The sequence below is a fragment of the Petaurus breviceps genome, unplaced genomic scaffold (genome assembly GCF_028583685.1).
Source record: "Petaurus breviceps papuanus isolate PSGF00001 unplaced genomic scaffold, PetGlider_PUasm1.0 229, whole genome shotgun sequence".
NCBI lineage: Eukaryota > Metazoa > Chordata > Mammalia > Diprotodontia > Petauridae > Petaurus > Petaurus breviceps.
Window position 1 is genome coordinate 20,763,443 of NW_027185903.1, and position 15,848 is coordinate 20,779,290.

A 15,848-nucleotide genomic window follows, 5' to 3' on the forward strand; every position below is an offset into this window, starting at 1 on the left:
TTGACATGTTGTCTCTCTCTAAAATTAACTTCACATTCTCTCTCTTTAAAATAAAACTCATCTGAGACTATAGTGAATGTGGGTCCTTAATCACTGGATATTTCAACATTTCAGCATGCCATGTAAATTAAGCTTTTGAACCACAGTCACATATCTTTCTGGAAAATGAAATGAAACTGATTTCCATTTGGAAGAAAAGCTTTGGAGAACAACAACAAAAATCTAACTTAGAGAGACTTCTCTCAACTAGAGTTTGTACCCAAAGCCAATACCAGACAACAGTCATATTTTCCATTAAAAAAAATTTATTTAAGCATAAAAAGATGTTACTACCAAGATAAGAAGGAAGAAAATAACAGAGAGAAAACTAGGAAATCAGCCTTAGTTCCATTTAATGTTATCTCTTTAGGCTTCCTGGACTTCTGAGACAAGGGAGACCATGACCAGCTCCCACTGTCTGAGGAATCCAGGGGTAGAGCTGAAACACTGCAATGACACAGCTAATGGTTAACCTCTCTAGGCCTGAACAATTTAGAAACTGCCATGTGGTGAGAATGGCAATTCATCTCTGACATTGAGAGGCTGTGATTTCTTATCAGCCTAGATAATAAATCTAGAACATGTAGGTAGGTCTTTCCGCAAAGAGACATAAAAGGCTTATCCAAGTATCCACCTGAAGTTTGCCTTAGAAGCCAGCTTGGTTTTAAAGTTAAACCAAGGAGGCTGAGGTCCATTGCATGGAGGGTCTTTGGCTCAGATTGAGAGATGGTGGGTGCCTTTCTTTTTAAACTTTTATGTCTTTGTAAGCCCGATGGGGACTAAAGTACCATTCAAATTTCTGGTTTTATAGAGTATGGGCATCTAAATAGCCTTTAAGAAAAAAGCCTAAGTAACATCATGTTTTCTTAAGTGCAAGATCAATCCTTTGCTTACCTATCAGCTTTCATGGAATTTCAGAATCAGAAAGGAACTCAGAAACCATCTGGTCCAGGGGTTCTTAACATGGGGTCTGTGAACTTGTCTTAAAAAAATTGAAGATAGGGGCGGCCAGGTGGCTCAGTGAGTAAGAGCACCAGCCCCAATGTCAGGATGACCTGGGGATCAAATCCGGGCTCAGATACTTAGCACCACACCCAAAAATAACTGGCCGTGTAACCTTGAGCAAGTTACTTTACCGCAATTGCTTTAAAAAAAAATTGAAGATCACATTTCAATATAATTGCTTTCTTTTAAAATACTGTATATTTTATTTGGGGGATTTAAAAACTTTCTGTGTAGTTCACAAGTGTCACTGGACTGCCAAAGGGGTGCAGGCTGCAAAAAGGGTTCAGAACCTCTGATCTAGTGCAGATTTTTTATTTTACAGATGAAGAATGAGGTATGTAAAAGTTAATGGACTTGTCTGAGGTCACACAGCTAGTAAACAGCTGAACTTGAACCATGATCTTCACGTCTATGACTCTCTCCCCTCAACCAAATGATTAAGCTATCCTAAACACATTTGTAAACTTCTTAATTACCATACTCTATGATGAGTTTCTGAGACAATTAAAAAAAATTAATACCATATTACCATGGTTGGGTGCATCTAGGTGGGACAGCAGATAAAGCATCAGGCCTGAAATCAGGAAGACTCATCTCTCTGAGTTCAAATCTGACCTCAGACATTAGTTGTGTGACCCTGAGCAAGTCACTTCACCCTCATCTACAAAATGAGCTGGAGAAGGAAATGACAAATGATTCCAGGATTTTTGCCAAGAAGATCCCAAATAGGGTCACAATGAGCTGGACATGACTAAAACAACTCAACAACAACAAAGTACTAGCATTTGACAAAATTGGAGAGTTATTACTTTCTGGATTATAGTGAGGTTTGGGACAGTGCACTAATCCTATGTTTTCACTTAGCCTATGAGGACAGGTAGGGAACCCTCTGATTCAGAGATTTCAAACTTGTTAAATGCCCTCCAAAGTTATGGCATATGTGTGTTGATAATTATTATATAGATCATACATTGTGGGGCTTCAAGTACACTGTTTTAACCACTGATTGACAAAAATATCAATCATAAAGTATTCTTTGTCTTCCTTCTCCCTATATAGGGCATTTAAGAAGTAAGCTATTTGTCCTGATATTTCCTACAAGGACTTCAGTTTTCTGTTATACAGGGGAATCTATTATAAAATGTGATATTTAGGGTTAATTTTAATTCCTTTATAAGAAAATGTGGGTCATCTAGCTCAGAATACCCGACTTCAGGAAGTAAAAAACAGCTCAAATGTGAAACTATGATCGCATTAATCATAAATCAGATGAACATTTAGTTTCCTATTCACCTTTTTTTGGTGAATCTTTAGGGATACATGCTCAACTTAAAAAAAATACTTCTTTCATTTGTGATTTTCTATTTCTTCTAGATTATCAATTTTAAAATAATGAGACATTTTTTCAAAATGAGCCTTTTAATCACATGAATTAAACTTGAACACAAGCACACAAACCAATTTTTTCATTTGATCCTAAAAATCTTGTTCTGTTTTTTAAAGAATTTTATTGTCAGTAGAAGACATAGGGTCACACTGCCATTTCTGTAGTTTCTTTTCCCTTATATTCCACGATAGAATATAAAGCTATGCTATAAATCACAAAAAAAAAAAAAACTCCATGCATGCTAGCTCATCTTATTTTGAATTGACTCAAAGTCCCAAGGGATCAATTACTAATGGTTAATTTATAGCAAGTCATAAATATAAAGTTACCCTGAGTTCAAATAACTGGGCAAAGGACAAGACAGGCCAAGTGACTGCTGACAGAAGGAATCCCTGGGTTCAGAGGTCATATTGTTCCACTTCTGCCACAGAACTATCACTGCAAAGTATTAATAGAAAACATATTGGCTGTCATATGACTTCATTCGAGTAGGTGGCTAATAATGGAATGATGCTGTGAAATCCAATCTTTTGCCATGGATTCAATCAAATGAGGAAAACATTCATTCAAAAGTACCATGAGGAGTTGGGGGGAAGCACAACTTACTTGCTAGGTGCTCGGTCCTGTAAATTGGTTAATGCAGCAAAGTTATTCCGTACAGTACGAAGGCTGGCCAGGACCTGCAACAAAGAAAGACAGTTGTATAGTTTTAGTGCCGGGGCATAGCATAGTTTAAAATGGCTTATTACTCTTTGCCGTGGGTGATTTTGCCATTGCTCTAGTTTCAAAGCATACCAAATTTTGAACCTGTGTCTCTTAGTCTAAAGTACTTGAAGTTGGGAATCGGCTGTTTTGTAGTTGGGAATCGGCTGTTCAATTCTTTGTGTGTCCATTTGGGGTTTTTCTTGGCAAAGACACTGGAGTGGTTTGCCATTTCTTTCTTCAACTAATTTTACAAATGAGGAAACTGAGGCAAACAGGGTTAAGTAACTGGCTCAGGGTCACAAGGCCATTAAGCCTCTGAAGCCATATTTGAACTCAGGAAGAGGAGTCTTCCTAACTCCAGGAATGGTACTCTATGCACTATGGGCAGCACCTAGTGGCCCCATCATATATTCCACTGAGATGCATTTAGCTCAGAATGTAAGGGCTTCCCTCATCTGGTTTGTTGTCAGTGGAACCGCTTTCACCATACACAACAATAATACATGCTAGCAATGCCAATAAATGCTACTGTCTCTGACCACGAGAGCCAGAATGGCAAAGCAGGTGGAGTTGGACCCAGGAAAATGACTCCCACTTCAGACAGTCACTAGCTACACAACCAAGGAAAAGCTATTTAATCTCTCTGAGTTTCAGTTTATTCCTCTGTAAAATAAAAGAGTAAAAATGATTTTTTATAATTAAAATAAAATAAAGGGTTGGAATCCAATAACTTCTGAACTCGAAATCGATGCCCCAGTGATCAACATCACTTCCCATAATTTTTCATTTGGGTGGAACCAGAAGAAGGACAAAGAGATCAGAAGCCACATTGGAATGAGAAACTAGGAGCAGACAGCTATCTTTTTCTACTTTCTCCCACTGGCTTTCCCTGTGTCCCATTTTCCATTAGACCTGGGTCCAGCTTAAGTGTGTCTTGAATGATCTGCATTCAAGAAAGAGAAGATTTCTTTTAATTAATTTGTTTGTTTCCTTTTAGTTAACAGGATTCAATTCCACAATTCCTTGAGTTTCACATTTTGTCCCCCTCTCTCCCCTTTCCCCCATGGCGGCATATAATCAAGTATAGGATCTGTAAATACTTTCACATTATACGTTAGTCAGGTTATAAAGATGGATTGTATCAGCTGGAATGAAAAATGGTAAAGAGGACATAAAACCAAATAAGAGAAGGAAAAAGATCAGGTATTTTGCTTCCACCTGGATATAAACTTAGTTCTTTCTAGTTCTTTCTCTGGATGCACATATTAAGAGAAGATTTCTTAGCTTAAAAGGTACAACCAGCAAATTGGAATAATGATTAGTCACTTAATTCGATATTTTCCTTTATCATTTATTGACCATGGTGTGAGGAACACACAAATGTCCAGATGCCCACAGGATCCCAGGAAGTTTCCATTTCCTGACCCCCTTCCCCATATTTTCAGATTCAGGTAAATGGGTTAAGATTCCAGCTCAGACTCTAACTAGCTATATGATCCAGGGAGAAAGTGGCAATATGATTTAAATTCCATCAAAAGGAGCATGAATTCTTCAAGGTCACTAAGGAATTGCTTACTTCATAGGCATGGTGTTGTAAAGGAGTTATCCTTTATAAAAATTGTAAGAAGCTCATAAAAATGTATATTTTATGGCTGTGATTAACTTGGATACTTTCAAGAATTGGATTAACATTCAAAATATTGCCAACTCTGACCTGCTTGTTCTCTGGGTTACAGTCCTTACATCACCCATGTCCTGCTACACATTTCCACCTGGATGTCCTAGCTGGCTACTCAAACTCAAAATACAGACAAATGTACTCACCAACTTCTTACCTAAATCTTCCCCTCCCCCAGCTTCTTTTTTTTTTAAACCATAGATGGCAGTCACCCTGGCCATTTTGAGTCGTCTTTGACACTTAACTCATTCTTGTATCCTGAGTCCTAGAAAACTATCTCCAGGCCAGTCCCTCTCTCTACCCATATACTCCTCACCCTCTCTGCTTCCACTGTTAGCATCTGGTTCAAGTTCTCTTCACTTCTTGCCTGAATCATTGTAAAAGCCTCCTAACCATTCGTGATCCCTCCAGTCTTTCCCTTTCCAGTATAGTCTTTAAACAGTGGCCAAAATAATTCTCCTAAAATATAGGTCTGTCCATGCCACTCCTCTGCTCCAAAACCTTTCTGGTGGCTCCCTTCCTATTGCCTATAAAATAAAATATCAACTCCAAAGGCTGACATTTAATATTCTCCACAATCTGGCTCCAAAACAGTTTTCCATAGCCTCATTTCATTGTGCTCCCCTTTATATATTTTATATTCCTTATATGCCCTCTCCCACCTTTATACATTTGGACAGGCTGTTTTCCAAGTCTGAAATGTATCTTCATCTGCCCCTATTGAAATCCTTGTTTTTTCAAGGTACAGATCTGCTGTTACCATTTCCATGGAGCCTTCCACTTTTATCCACCCCCAGCCGCACCCTGGCCTGCTTGCCCTCCCTATCCCCCATTGAAAGTTGTCATTTTCCTTCTCCAGTCTTCCTGAAATAATTCTGTATCAACTGTTCCTTCCCCCATTATATTATACCTTGTATTTTACTTCTTTTTTGCACATGTCACATCTAGGTGTTTATCCTCCTCAAAAAAGTTATAAGCTCCTTAAGTGCAAGGACTGTTATTTTTCCCTCATTATATCCTCAGGGTTTAGCATAGTGTCTTCCCTATGGTAGATGTTAAATAAATAATCCTTATTGAAGGGATGGGTGCATCCCAACCCTCAGAAATTGACTTATAAGAGATAATTCAGGTAAATGGCTACCTTCTCACATCCTAAAGTGAAGATCTGACCATGTCATCCCTTTGCTCAATAAACTCCTGTGGCTCTCTATCTGCCTCTAGGATCAAATACAAAATTCTCCATTTGGTGTTCAGAGTCCTACATAACCTGGTATCTCCCTACAATTACAGTCTTCTTACAGCTTATATTCTCACCACCCTCTTCCCCCTCACCTGCCACATTAGAATTCAGTGACCCTGGCTTCTTTGTTCCTTGTACGAGATACTCCATGTCTGGACTCTGGGCATTTCCACTGGTCATCCCCCATGCCTGGAATGCGTTCCTGACTCATCTCTGCCTGCTGGCTTCCTTCACATCCCAGATAATATCTCACCTTCTATAGGGGAGCCTTTCCATACCCCTCTTAATTCTAATACTTTCCTAGTATTATTTCCAATGTATCTTGTATATAAGCTTGCTTAGAAACAATTACGTACATGATGTCTTCCCATTAGACTGTGAGCTCCTTGGCAGCAGAGACTGTCTTTTACCTTTCTTCTATCCCTAGAACTTAGCAAAGTGCCTAGAATATAATAGGTGTTTAATAAATGTTTATTGACTGACTGAATCAGATAACTTCACTTCTTGGGTATAAAGCCTCAACTGTCATAAAGATAATCCCTATAAGTTATTCTGTATCATTAAAATGTATATTTTATCAAACAGCCAGTGAAGAGTTCAGAATATAACCACTGCACCAACCTATAAGTTCCTTTTCTAGGCAAATATTATTGTCTTGGTATACTTGTAATGCCTGACTAGCAAACAACTGCTAAGGGAACTTATATGACAAGTGGATGAATACTGTAATAAAAAGATTTTGCATTTGCATAGTGCTTTGTAGCCAGACTTTATCGGGTATGGGAGTAACGTCAAATTTGTGCTTTAGGAAAATCATTTTGGCATCTGCATAGAAGATGGATTGGACATGAAAGAAACTTGATTCAGGGAAAACAATTAGGATGACTGCTACAACAGTCCAGGCCAGAGGTAATGAAGTCCTGGTCCTGAGTGGGAGTTACCTGAGCAGAGAGAAAGGGATGGATATGAGCGATGCTGTTGGGGGAGAAACAATAAGACTGGGAAACAGGTTGCAAATGAGTCCTTCATAAGTATGCATCATTATAGGAGCAGGGCAAGAGATTGCTTATATCTCTTGATTCTTGAGAGAGAATAGGGGAAAAAACCCCCAGCTGGATTTGGGTTCTGTTATAGTTTATTTCAAATAATATTAATGCCTCTAATGCTGGGAATCATTTGCCCTTTGCCTGTGACTAGTCAAGATCTCTCCCTTCTCTTGAATGAATCCCTAGAGCATACACAAGACAGCTTCTCCCCTCTATTTTCATTCAGCGTCTAATGGATGCTGACCAAAAGGGATCACTCAACTTTTCCTGAATGAAAATGAAGTCTGAAAAATTAAGGCCCTTTCCTTTCCATCTCTCCTTTCCAAGGAGTGATCAGAATAAGTTTTCTGTGTCTAAGGAGTAACGAGGCTGACAAATGCATTAGGAAAGAAATACTCACAGAGTCATGGAGGGATCTCTGCTCATAGATGGCTCACTCTCCCATAGGGAATGATTAAATACTATCATCATTTAACAGACATAGCTTGAAGCCTCTTTTAGATACAGAATTTTCATTCAGTAATGACAGTAACACAAATAAATTTCCTATTAAAAAAGAGAACTGACCCGGGTTCCACTGGATGACTAAATAACTGTAGGCTCATTTTTTACAGCTCAGTGACACAGTGGATAGAAAGCTAAGCTTTGAATTAGGAAAACCTAGGTACAAGTCAATCTTCAGATATTTACTGACTCTGGGCAAGTCACTTAACCTCTGTCTTCCAAAGATTTTCTCATTTGTAAAATGGGGATATGAATAACACCTGACTCACCAGGAAGTCTTGAGGATTAAATGATATATCATAGGTGCAATGATACCTAAACTTTAAAGACCTATGTGAATGTTACCTGTTGTTATTATTATGAAAAGTAAAATTACATTAATAAGTAATTTATAAAGATAAATTAATAAGAAGAAGCTGATAGAAATCTGGCTGAAAAATCTTTAAAAATATATTGAAAAATAAAAATTATGCAATTGTAGTTCTTTTAGTTACATTAGACAGTAGTTTCATTGTAGTTACCACATAGAGCGCTAAGTTAAACTTAGATTTGGGGTCAGGGGAGCAGGGTTCACATCATGACTTTACAACTTATTGTCTGTGTGACCTTGGGTATGTTCCATGACCAATTACTTGTGTGGTCTTGGACTAGACATGTAATCTCTCTTGGTCTCAGTTTTCCCATCTCTACAAGATTCTTTTGATCTAACATTCTAGGACCTACTTAAATAATTTAGCAGCAGCTTTGCAACATGTACTTTTTGGAGAATTTCAACTCTCTGACGCTAGGTGGCTTCCAATCACACACCATGAACATTCAACATAATGGAACTGGAAGAGGGAGGCAGGGGATACTTTTGAAAGAGCTGATTTCCTTTTTGTATCCCCAAACACATGCAAAATGTGGAAACAGCACTGATTATGAAGGAGAGGTCATCTTTTTGATTTAGAAACAAACTCCATCACATATACACACACAAGAAAGCTATTTAAGAAGCTTAGGCAATGGGGAGGAAAGATATATTTGAGCAAGGCAATGGAATTAAGAGTCAGAAAGGCCTGAGTTTACATCCTTCACAAGACATTTAATGAGCTATGAGATCCCTGGTCAAGTCATTTAAGCTCTCTATGTCTCAGATTCCTCATCTGTAAATTAAGGGAGTCAGACTCAATAGTCTATAACAGTCCCTTACTTTCTAATTGATAATCTTATGATTCCACTTTAACTAAAATTTAATATATCTTGAAACATAAAAAAATGTGTAAGTCATGACCTCAGCAAACATCATAGCTCTTAGAGCTGGAAAGGACCTTGATGATCACACAGTCTCATGCCTTCATCTTAGTGGATCTTAGAGAGGAAGACATGGGAGCCTGGGGAAGTTCAGTGATTCACCAAAGGTACTAAGTAGGAAAATTAAAATTTGAACACAGATCCTCTGACTGCAGACCCACTATTCTTTCCATTATACTAAGATGTCTAGGGTTAAACCAAGCTGACTCCTTTCAGGGTCCATCTGTGCTCAATTCAGCCATTTTCTGTTGTGTCTGACTCTTCACAACCCCATTTGGGATTTTCTTGGCAAAGATACTACAGTGGTTTGTCATTTCCTTCTCCAGCTCATTTTATATATATGGAAACTGAGTCAAACAAGGTTAAGTGACTTTTCCGGGTCACACTTCTAGTAAGGGTCTGGAGCCAGATTTGAACTCAAGAATATGGGTCTTCCTGACTTCAGGCCTGGTGTTTTGTGCACTATGGCACCACCTGGTTGCCTTAGGTAAATCTACTTAAATGGAGGCATAAGGTGGCAACTAATTGTTTTTTTTAGACTATATTATACTATGTCAATTAATGCTAAAATTTTTCTTGTGAACTTACAAAGTCTCAAAACTCTTAGCCTGACAATGAAAAGGGTAGAATTATTTGGTCCTTATCATTTATATTCTATTTCTCTGGTCCTGTCTCTGAAACAAACTGTCTATAAGATAGGTACTTTACTTACACTCTCAATGCCCCAGGCAACACTTTAAAACAATAATGCACCACTAGCCCTGACCTTCATTAGTAGAAGAAAGTTCCTCTCCTGGGAATTCCCTACATCAATGAATTGAAAGGTTTTTGTCCAAAAAACAATTTATATTTTCAAGTCTTCTTTCATTAAATAATTTAAGGGCTTTCCCATTAATTCAGAAAAGTGCTTGGATGTTCCTTCCATCTGCCTGTATCAAAGGCTCAAGTTTCATTTGGCATTGCAAATTCCCAAATAGGAACTCTAAAGAACTGATAGGGTATTTATTTTTGTTTTTGATTTTATTTATTTATTATTTTAGTTTCATGGTTCCCCAAAGAGTTTTATTATTTGAAATGAAAAATAAATACAAGGTAGTCAGACTGTAACAACAGGACTGCTGAGACCAGGGGTTGCCAAGTACAAAGAGGCTTTTCTTCCATTTTCATCAGCTTTGTGTCTCCCGGGGGCTTCTCTCTGACACCCAGCCAACTTACCATCATACTTCTGAAGGGAAAATGCCAATTTCAAAGCAAGTAGCATAGCTGCGGGATTTATCAGACTGACACTTAGATTTTCCTGCCTGGGGAATTACCTGCTGAAAGGTCTCTATCAGAAGCACCAAGAGAATATTTCAAAAAAGGAATCAGCTAAATATTTGATGGGATTTTGTCGATTTTTCTAAGGTTTAAGGTGATGTTGAGCTTGTACAGGAGATACTTGGAGAAACATAGAAGGGGAAGAGGAAAGGAATTTTGTTTAAACCTTGGGAAGCTTTTTCTAACTTTGTTGCTTAAACATTTGGATATTAACCAACGCTTACACATGTGCCTTAAACATACAACTCTGTGAAGCAGGTATTGCACATGTCATTTCCATGTTACAGAAGAGGGCAGTGAGACCAAAAGTGGTTAAGTAACTTGCCTGTGACCACACAGTTAGCAAATGTTACACATGAGATTTAAGCTCAGATCTTCCTGAATTTCAGCTCTAGCATTCTAACAAGTGTATCATACTGAATCTCCAAATTACTACCAAAGATTCTGCAATTTTCCCTAGGTGCCTTCATCTATCTGGAGTATTTATGGTACTATGGTACTCTCCAGAAATAATGATAATACCAGCTCACATTTATATTATGCTTTTTGTATGGGTATAAACTCCAGATCAGTGCTATCAAACTCAAAAAGAAATGGATCCTTACCAGGTTACACACTGCCTTACAACACAACACACACACACACACACACACACACACACAGATTTTCTGTGTTATGGTATATTTTTATATTTTAAATATTTTCCAATTACATTTTAATCTGGTTTCTGCATACAGGAGTGTTACAGACTTCACATGGACCTACATGACTTTCCATGTCCTTCCAACACTATGATTTTGTTATTCTTCATTCATTAAGAAAGAATTAGGAGAGGAACATATTTCATGGTGTACACAAACACCTAAGCTTGGGCACTATAAGGGAAATGTAGATTACAAATGGAACCCCTTGGTAAGAAAATAAAATGGGGCAGCCAGGTAGCACAGCAAGTAAGAGCACCGGCTCCAGTGTTGAGAAGACCTGGAGATCGAATCCCGGGCTCAGACACTTAGCACCCACCCAGAAACACCTGGCCGTGTAACCTTGAGCAAGTTACTTAACCCCAATTGCTTAGGGGCGGCCAGGTGGCTCAGCGAGTAAGAGCACCGGCTCCAGTGTTGGGACTACCTGGAGATCGAATCCCAGGCTCAGACACTCAGCACCACACCCAGAAATAACTGGCCGTGTAACCTTGAGCAAGTTACTTAACCCCGATTGCTTAAAAATTAAAAATAAAAAAAAAAAAAGAAAATAAATATAAGATGGATTTAAAAGATTCTTAACCAGGGGTGGGGAACTTGATGCCACATGGCCCTCTAGGCCCTCAAAGTACAGCCCTTTGACTGAATCTAAAGTTCATAGAACAAATCCCCTTAATAAAAGGATTTATTCTGTAAAACTTGGACTCAGTCAAAAGGCTGCACCCACGGACCTAGAAGGCCTGCAGGCTCCCCACCCCTGTATCTTAACTGTGATTTCTTTACAATGGATAGTGAAAACAAGGTAACATTAGAAATAATGATGGTGAATTTCTATTGCCTGGCAGAGGGAACAGAATCTCTCTGAGTGACTTATCTGTGATAGGACAGTTTCTCTACCCTTCACAAATTCAGCTAGGCTAGATATGCTCACTAACTTGGAAGCAAGCAACTTGTTTGCATTGCTACCATTTCTAGTATTGTTCTGAAAGGTCCTGGAAGGTACAAAGATTTCTATTAATCACTCTTTATAAAGTATCTAATGACTCAGGCACTTTATAAACACCTACTCATCTCAGACTGTAAGACCATAGCTAGAATTATATCTGTTTTATCTCTATATACATGCTAAGTACAGCTGAGAACCACATAAAGCATGCTCTCCACCTCCTTCCAGTGACGGGATGGACTCAGGGAGAAGAAGGAGGCATATATTTTGGGGCATGGCCAGTATGAGAAATTTGTTTTGCCTGACTATGCATACTAGCTATAAAGGTTTGGTTTTTCTTTCTTTTTATTTTCCTCCAATGAGGAGAGGTGGTAAGGGGAAATGCTTGTTAACTAAAAATTAAATTCAAGTTTGCATGTTGTCTCCTCCATTAGACTGTGAGCTCCTTGAGAGCAGAGACTAGCTTGACTTTTTTTTTTTTTTGGTGTCTCCATCCTTTAGCACAATGTCTGGCACATAGTAGGCCCTTAATAAATGTTTGCTGACTGACAAGTAGGGTCAGATCTGTTTTACCTGTACTGTGATACATACTAAGCTTAAATGCTCATTATCTCGGATACAAAGTAGCGGTCTTTTTATCTCCTCCATTTTATTAATTTATTCTTTTATTTAATGATGGCTAGAAGGTACTAGAGACCAAGATTGGTCGTGTAGCAAGAGCAAGGAAATCAGATGAACAACGCAAGGTTTTACTACTCCCTGTAGGTATGCTGGACGGGGACTTCTATCAAGCTGGGCGGATCATGTACAGAAGTACAGGGACAAGAAATGCTCAAGATGAGAAGGGGTCCATAAGCTTTGACATGCACCATTTAAGAGAACACCAATATTGATAAGCTTACAAGTTTTTTGATATAATTAAATATCTTTTTATCATAAAACATGAGTTAGCTTGGCTATCTGAATACAATGAAAATGGAATGATCATAACTGAAGATTTATATAATATTTCTTCATGCCTCCTTGCCTAATCCTATTAGCTTTTCCAGAATTTTCCACCTCACACCCCTTACTCTTGGCTGTCATAGATATGATAAATGGGGAACAGAACATTATCTAGAAATATCTATAAGTTCAGGACATGACCAAATCACAAACAAGTGAAAAATTCTTTTTGACAATGAAACAGTGTTACACTGGTCTTCAAGAAGATTCCTCAAGGGGCAGCTAGGTGGTGCAGTGAGTAGAGCACTGGCCCTGGAGTCAGGAAGACCTGAGTTCAAATCCAACCTCAGACACTTAACATAAAAACTAACCGTGTGGCCTTGGGCAATCACTTAACCCCATTTGCCCTCCAAAAAGCAAAAAAAAAAAAAAAAAAGATTCCTCAAGCATATTTAACAAATAAGTGACACTTAATTTTCCAGCAGATTTAAAATGTATTTGAACATCATAAGAAACCAGAGGTTCCATGTTTCTTTCTGTTAATATTAGATATTCTGGGCTTATTTCAAAATAGTTAAGGACAAAAGAGGCCATGTGGCGTAGCGGATTGGGCACTGAATTTAAAGAGAGGAAGACTTGGATTCAAATCTCATTTAAACACTTACTAGTTGTGAGACCTTGGGTAAGTTATTAAACCAGTCTGGGCCTCATCTGTAAAAGAAGGAGAGGAATCTGATGGTCTCTGAGGTCCCTCCTAGCTCTACATTTATGATTCTGTGAGAACAAAAGGCAGTTTGGGACTTTCTGAGATATAAAGCTTTTGTTTTGAATAATAATAATAGTAATCTCTGAAGAATTCGAAGGATTGAGATGACAAGCTGCTTAATTTGCTTGATATTAATATCCCTTTAAAACTAGAAATGAGGCCTTAAGTTAAGTCAAAAGTTCAAATACTTTTGGTATATTTGAAAGAATGCTCAAGAGAGTCAACAGACCTGGGTTCAAGGCACAGGGCTGCTACTAACTTAGCTGTAAATTATTTTATATCTTTGGGCATAAAGTCTTCTCATAAGACAATCTTCAAGGGCCCTTCCACCTAGAAATGTTGAGATAATTTGAGATGAAACTGTTGGTTTCCTTTATTCTAGTTATGCCATAAACCAGGAAAGATTAAACCATCTGAAATCAATGTGTATTTTACTCTATCTTTAGTGTCTCAAGAGATGGAGGAATTCCCGGAATTAATAATGATTTTATTAATCCATTTCCTAAACCAGTTTATACCCAAGTCTCATGCCCCACCTCCACTTATTTTGTTTTAAGTAGACGTCATTCATTAATCACCATCCTGTGTTGGAACAACCTTGCATGATTTTTTTAGACATTTTTATGTCAGCTTACTGGCCCCAGATTATTCTGATTTTAAATATATGTGTGCATATCTATCTATATTTGTGTGTGTATATATGTATGTATGTCCTGCCCCTTATTTATACTAGCTATATGACCATAAGATTGACAGGCTTTGGAAGAGGGGCCAATTTTCATTGGTGGGGGAAGTTTCCACATGCAGAGTTTCTTACACTGATAAAAAAAAATCAATGAATCGTATCTCTAGAGATGGAAGAAAACTCAGAGGACTCTTAGATCAACTTCTCACTTTAGGAATGAGGAAATAAGCCTTGTTTAAGTGCCCTAAACAAGGTCCAAAAGGTAATGTTAGAGGCAAGAAATCACAAGTCTGGATCAAAAAATTAAAATTTTTAGAATCTGAATAATGATAACTAACAATTTAACAAAAATCTTATACTGACCCCTTCTGGGTAAAAATGGTATCTTAGAGGAGTATAAGTAAAGTGTAACTAGAAGTAGTATAATAGTAAAAATAAGTACATCTATCTTAATCTGTGTAAATTGTATCAATCTCTGATCTAGTTTTCTATCCCTTATGGTTATAGCAGGAAAGCAAAGAGAAACCCAATTGGTTAGATACAATATCCATGGGGCATAAATCAGTTTGAGGAAAATGTGCCTGCAGCATCTTGGTTCACAGAAAAATAAACAAAAGATTAACTAAAAAGTCTTGTGATGTTGATAAAAGCCATTGCTGAGGTCATGCTCTTTTGTTTTCCTTTTAGTAATCTAAATAGTATCCTATTTAGTTATCAAAACCATATTTAAAAACAAAGAATTCCTTCCCCAATCCCCCATCTCAATTCTAGCTCCCAGATTTATTTTCAAGTTCCAAAGAAATCAGGTTCTGGATAAAATCCCCACAGAAGTTGTGCTTACCTGAGCAAATGGAGTAACGATCAAGTCATCTCCATGTCTGAAAAATAAACCAAATTCATATTAGACATTAACAATGCCTTTTTGGCTCTTTTTCAACATGAAGCTACAAGTTCCCATTATCCTGAGTCTTCGTAGTCAAATGCCATTATCTCGTTTCTTTAGCATCTGTCTTCCCTAGGCATTGGGTGTATGGTGCAATTGGAGTGTAGACAAAGGGACATTAACCTTCATATGTACAGAAAATATTAAAACAAGTGTCCAGCTGCCCCACACCTCCAGAAAGAAGGTAATTTCTGCAAAAATCCAAACAATTTCAATACAATTTATCAATTGGGTGGAGGAACTGACGTACACTGTATCAAACGACACAGGCGTTATCCAAGCCATTCTCTTTGCCCCATAGTCTTCTCTCCGCAAACAGATCCAGTTATTCTTGGCACTGACAAACAAGGGGTGCTTCTGGAGCTTGGTAGCAGCACCCATAGGGCCAGGGAGCCTCTAAGTATTGGAAGTGATTAGCATTGAGCTTTTCTAGTTATCACTCGTGAGCCTGCGGATGAGCTAGTAACTGTAGATGACTGGGGACTGCATCATGGACTAATAAAAACCTAGTAAAACTTCTGAACTGACTCACATACCCGCTGTTACGGCGAGTGTTACCTAGTGTGTGCTGTTGCTGCAGCAACTAAACCACACCATGCCAGGTGATGCTGGCGCAAGGTGTCAGTCTGACATGCCTTCAAGCAGGGA

The 15,848-nt window shown here is 38.1% G+C and overlaps 1 protein-coding gene across 12 annotated transcripts in view; it reads right to left on the bottom strand.

The window, feature by feature from the left end:
* PDE4D (phosphodiesterase 4D) overlaps nt 1–15,848 on the bottom strand; it is a 1,918,796-nt gene that overhangs the window by 213,732 nt on the left and 1,689,216 nt on the right. For all 12 annotated transcript variants that reach the window (XM_069096357.1, XM_069096351.1, XM_069096355.1 and 9 more), the window contains 2 exons: nt 15,099–15,135; nt 3,038–3,111 (listed from right to left, as the gene is read on the bottom strand). In XM_069096357.1, coding sequence (XP_068952458.1) covers nt 3,038–3,111; nt 15,099–15,135 — 111 coding nt within the window. The remainder of the gene's footprint in view (nt 1–3,037; nt 3,112–15,098; nt 15,136–15,848) is intronic.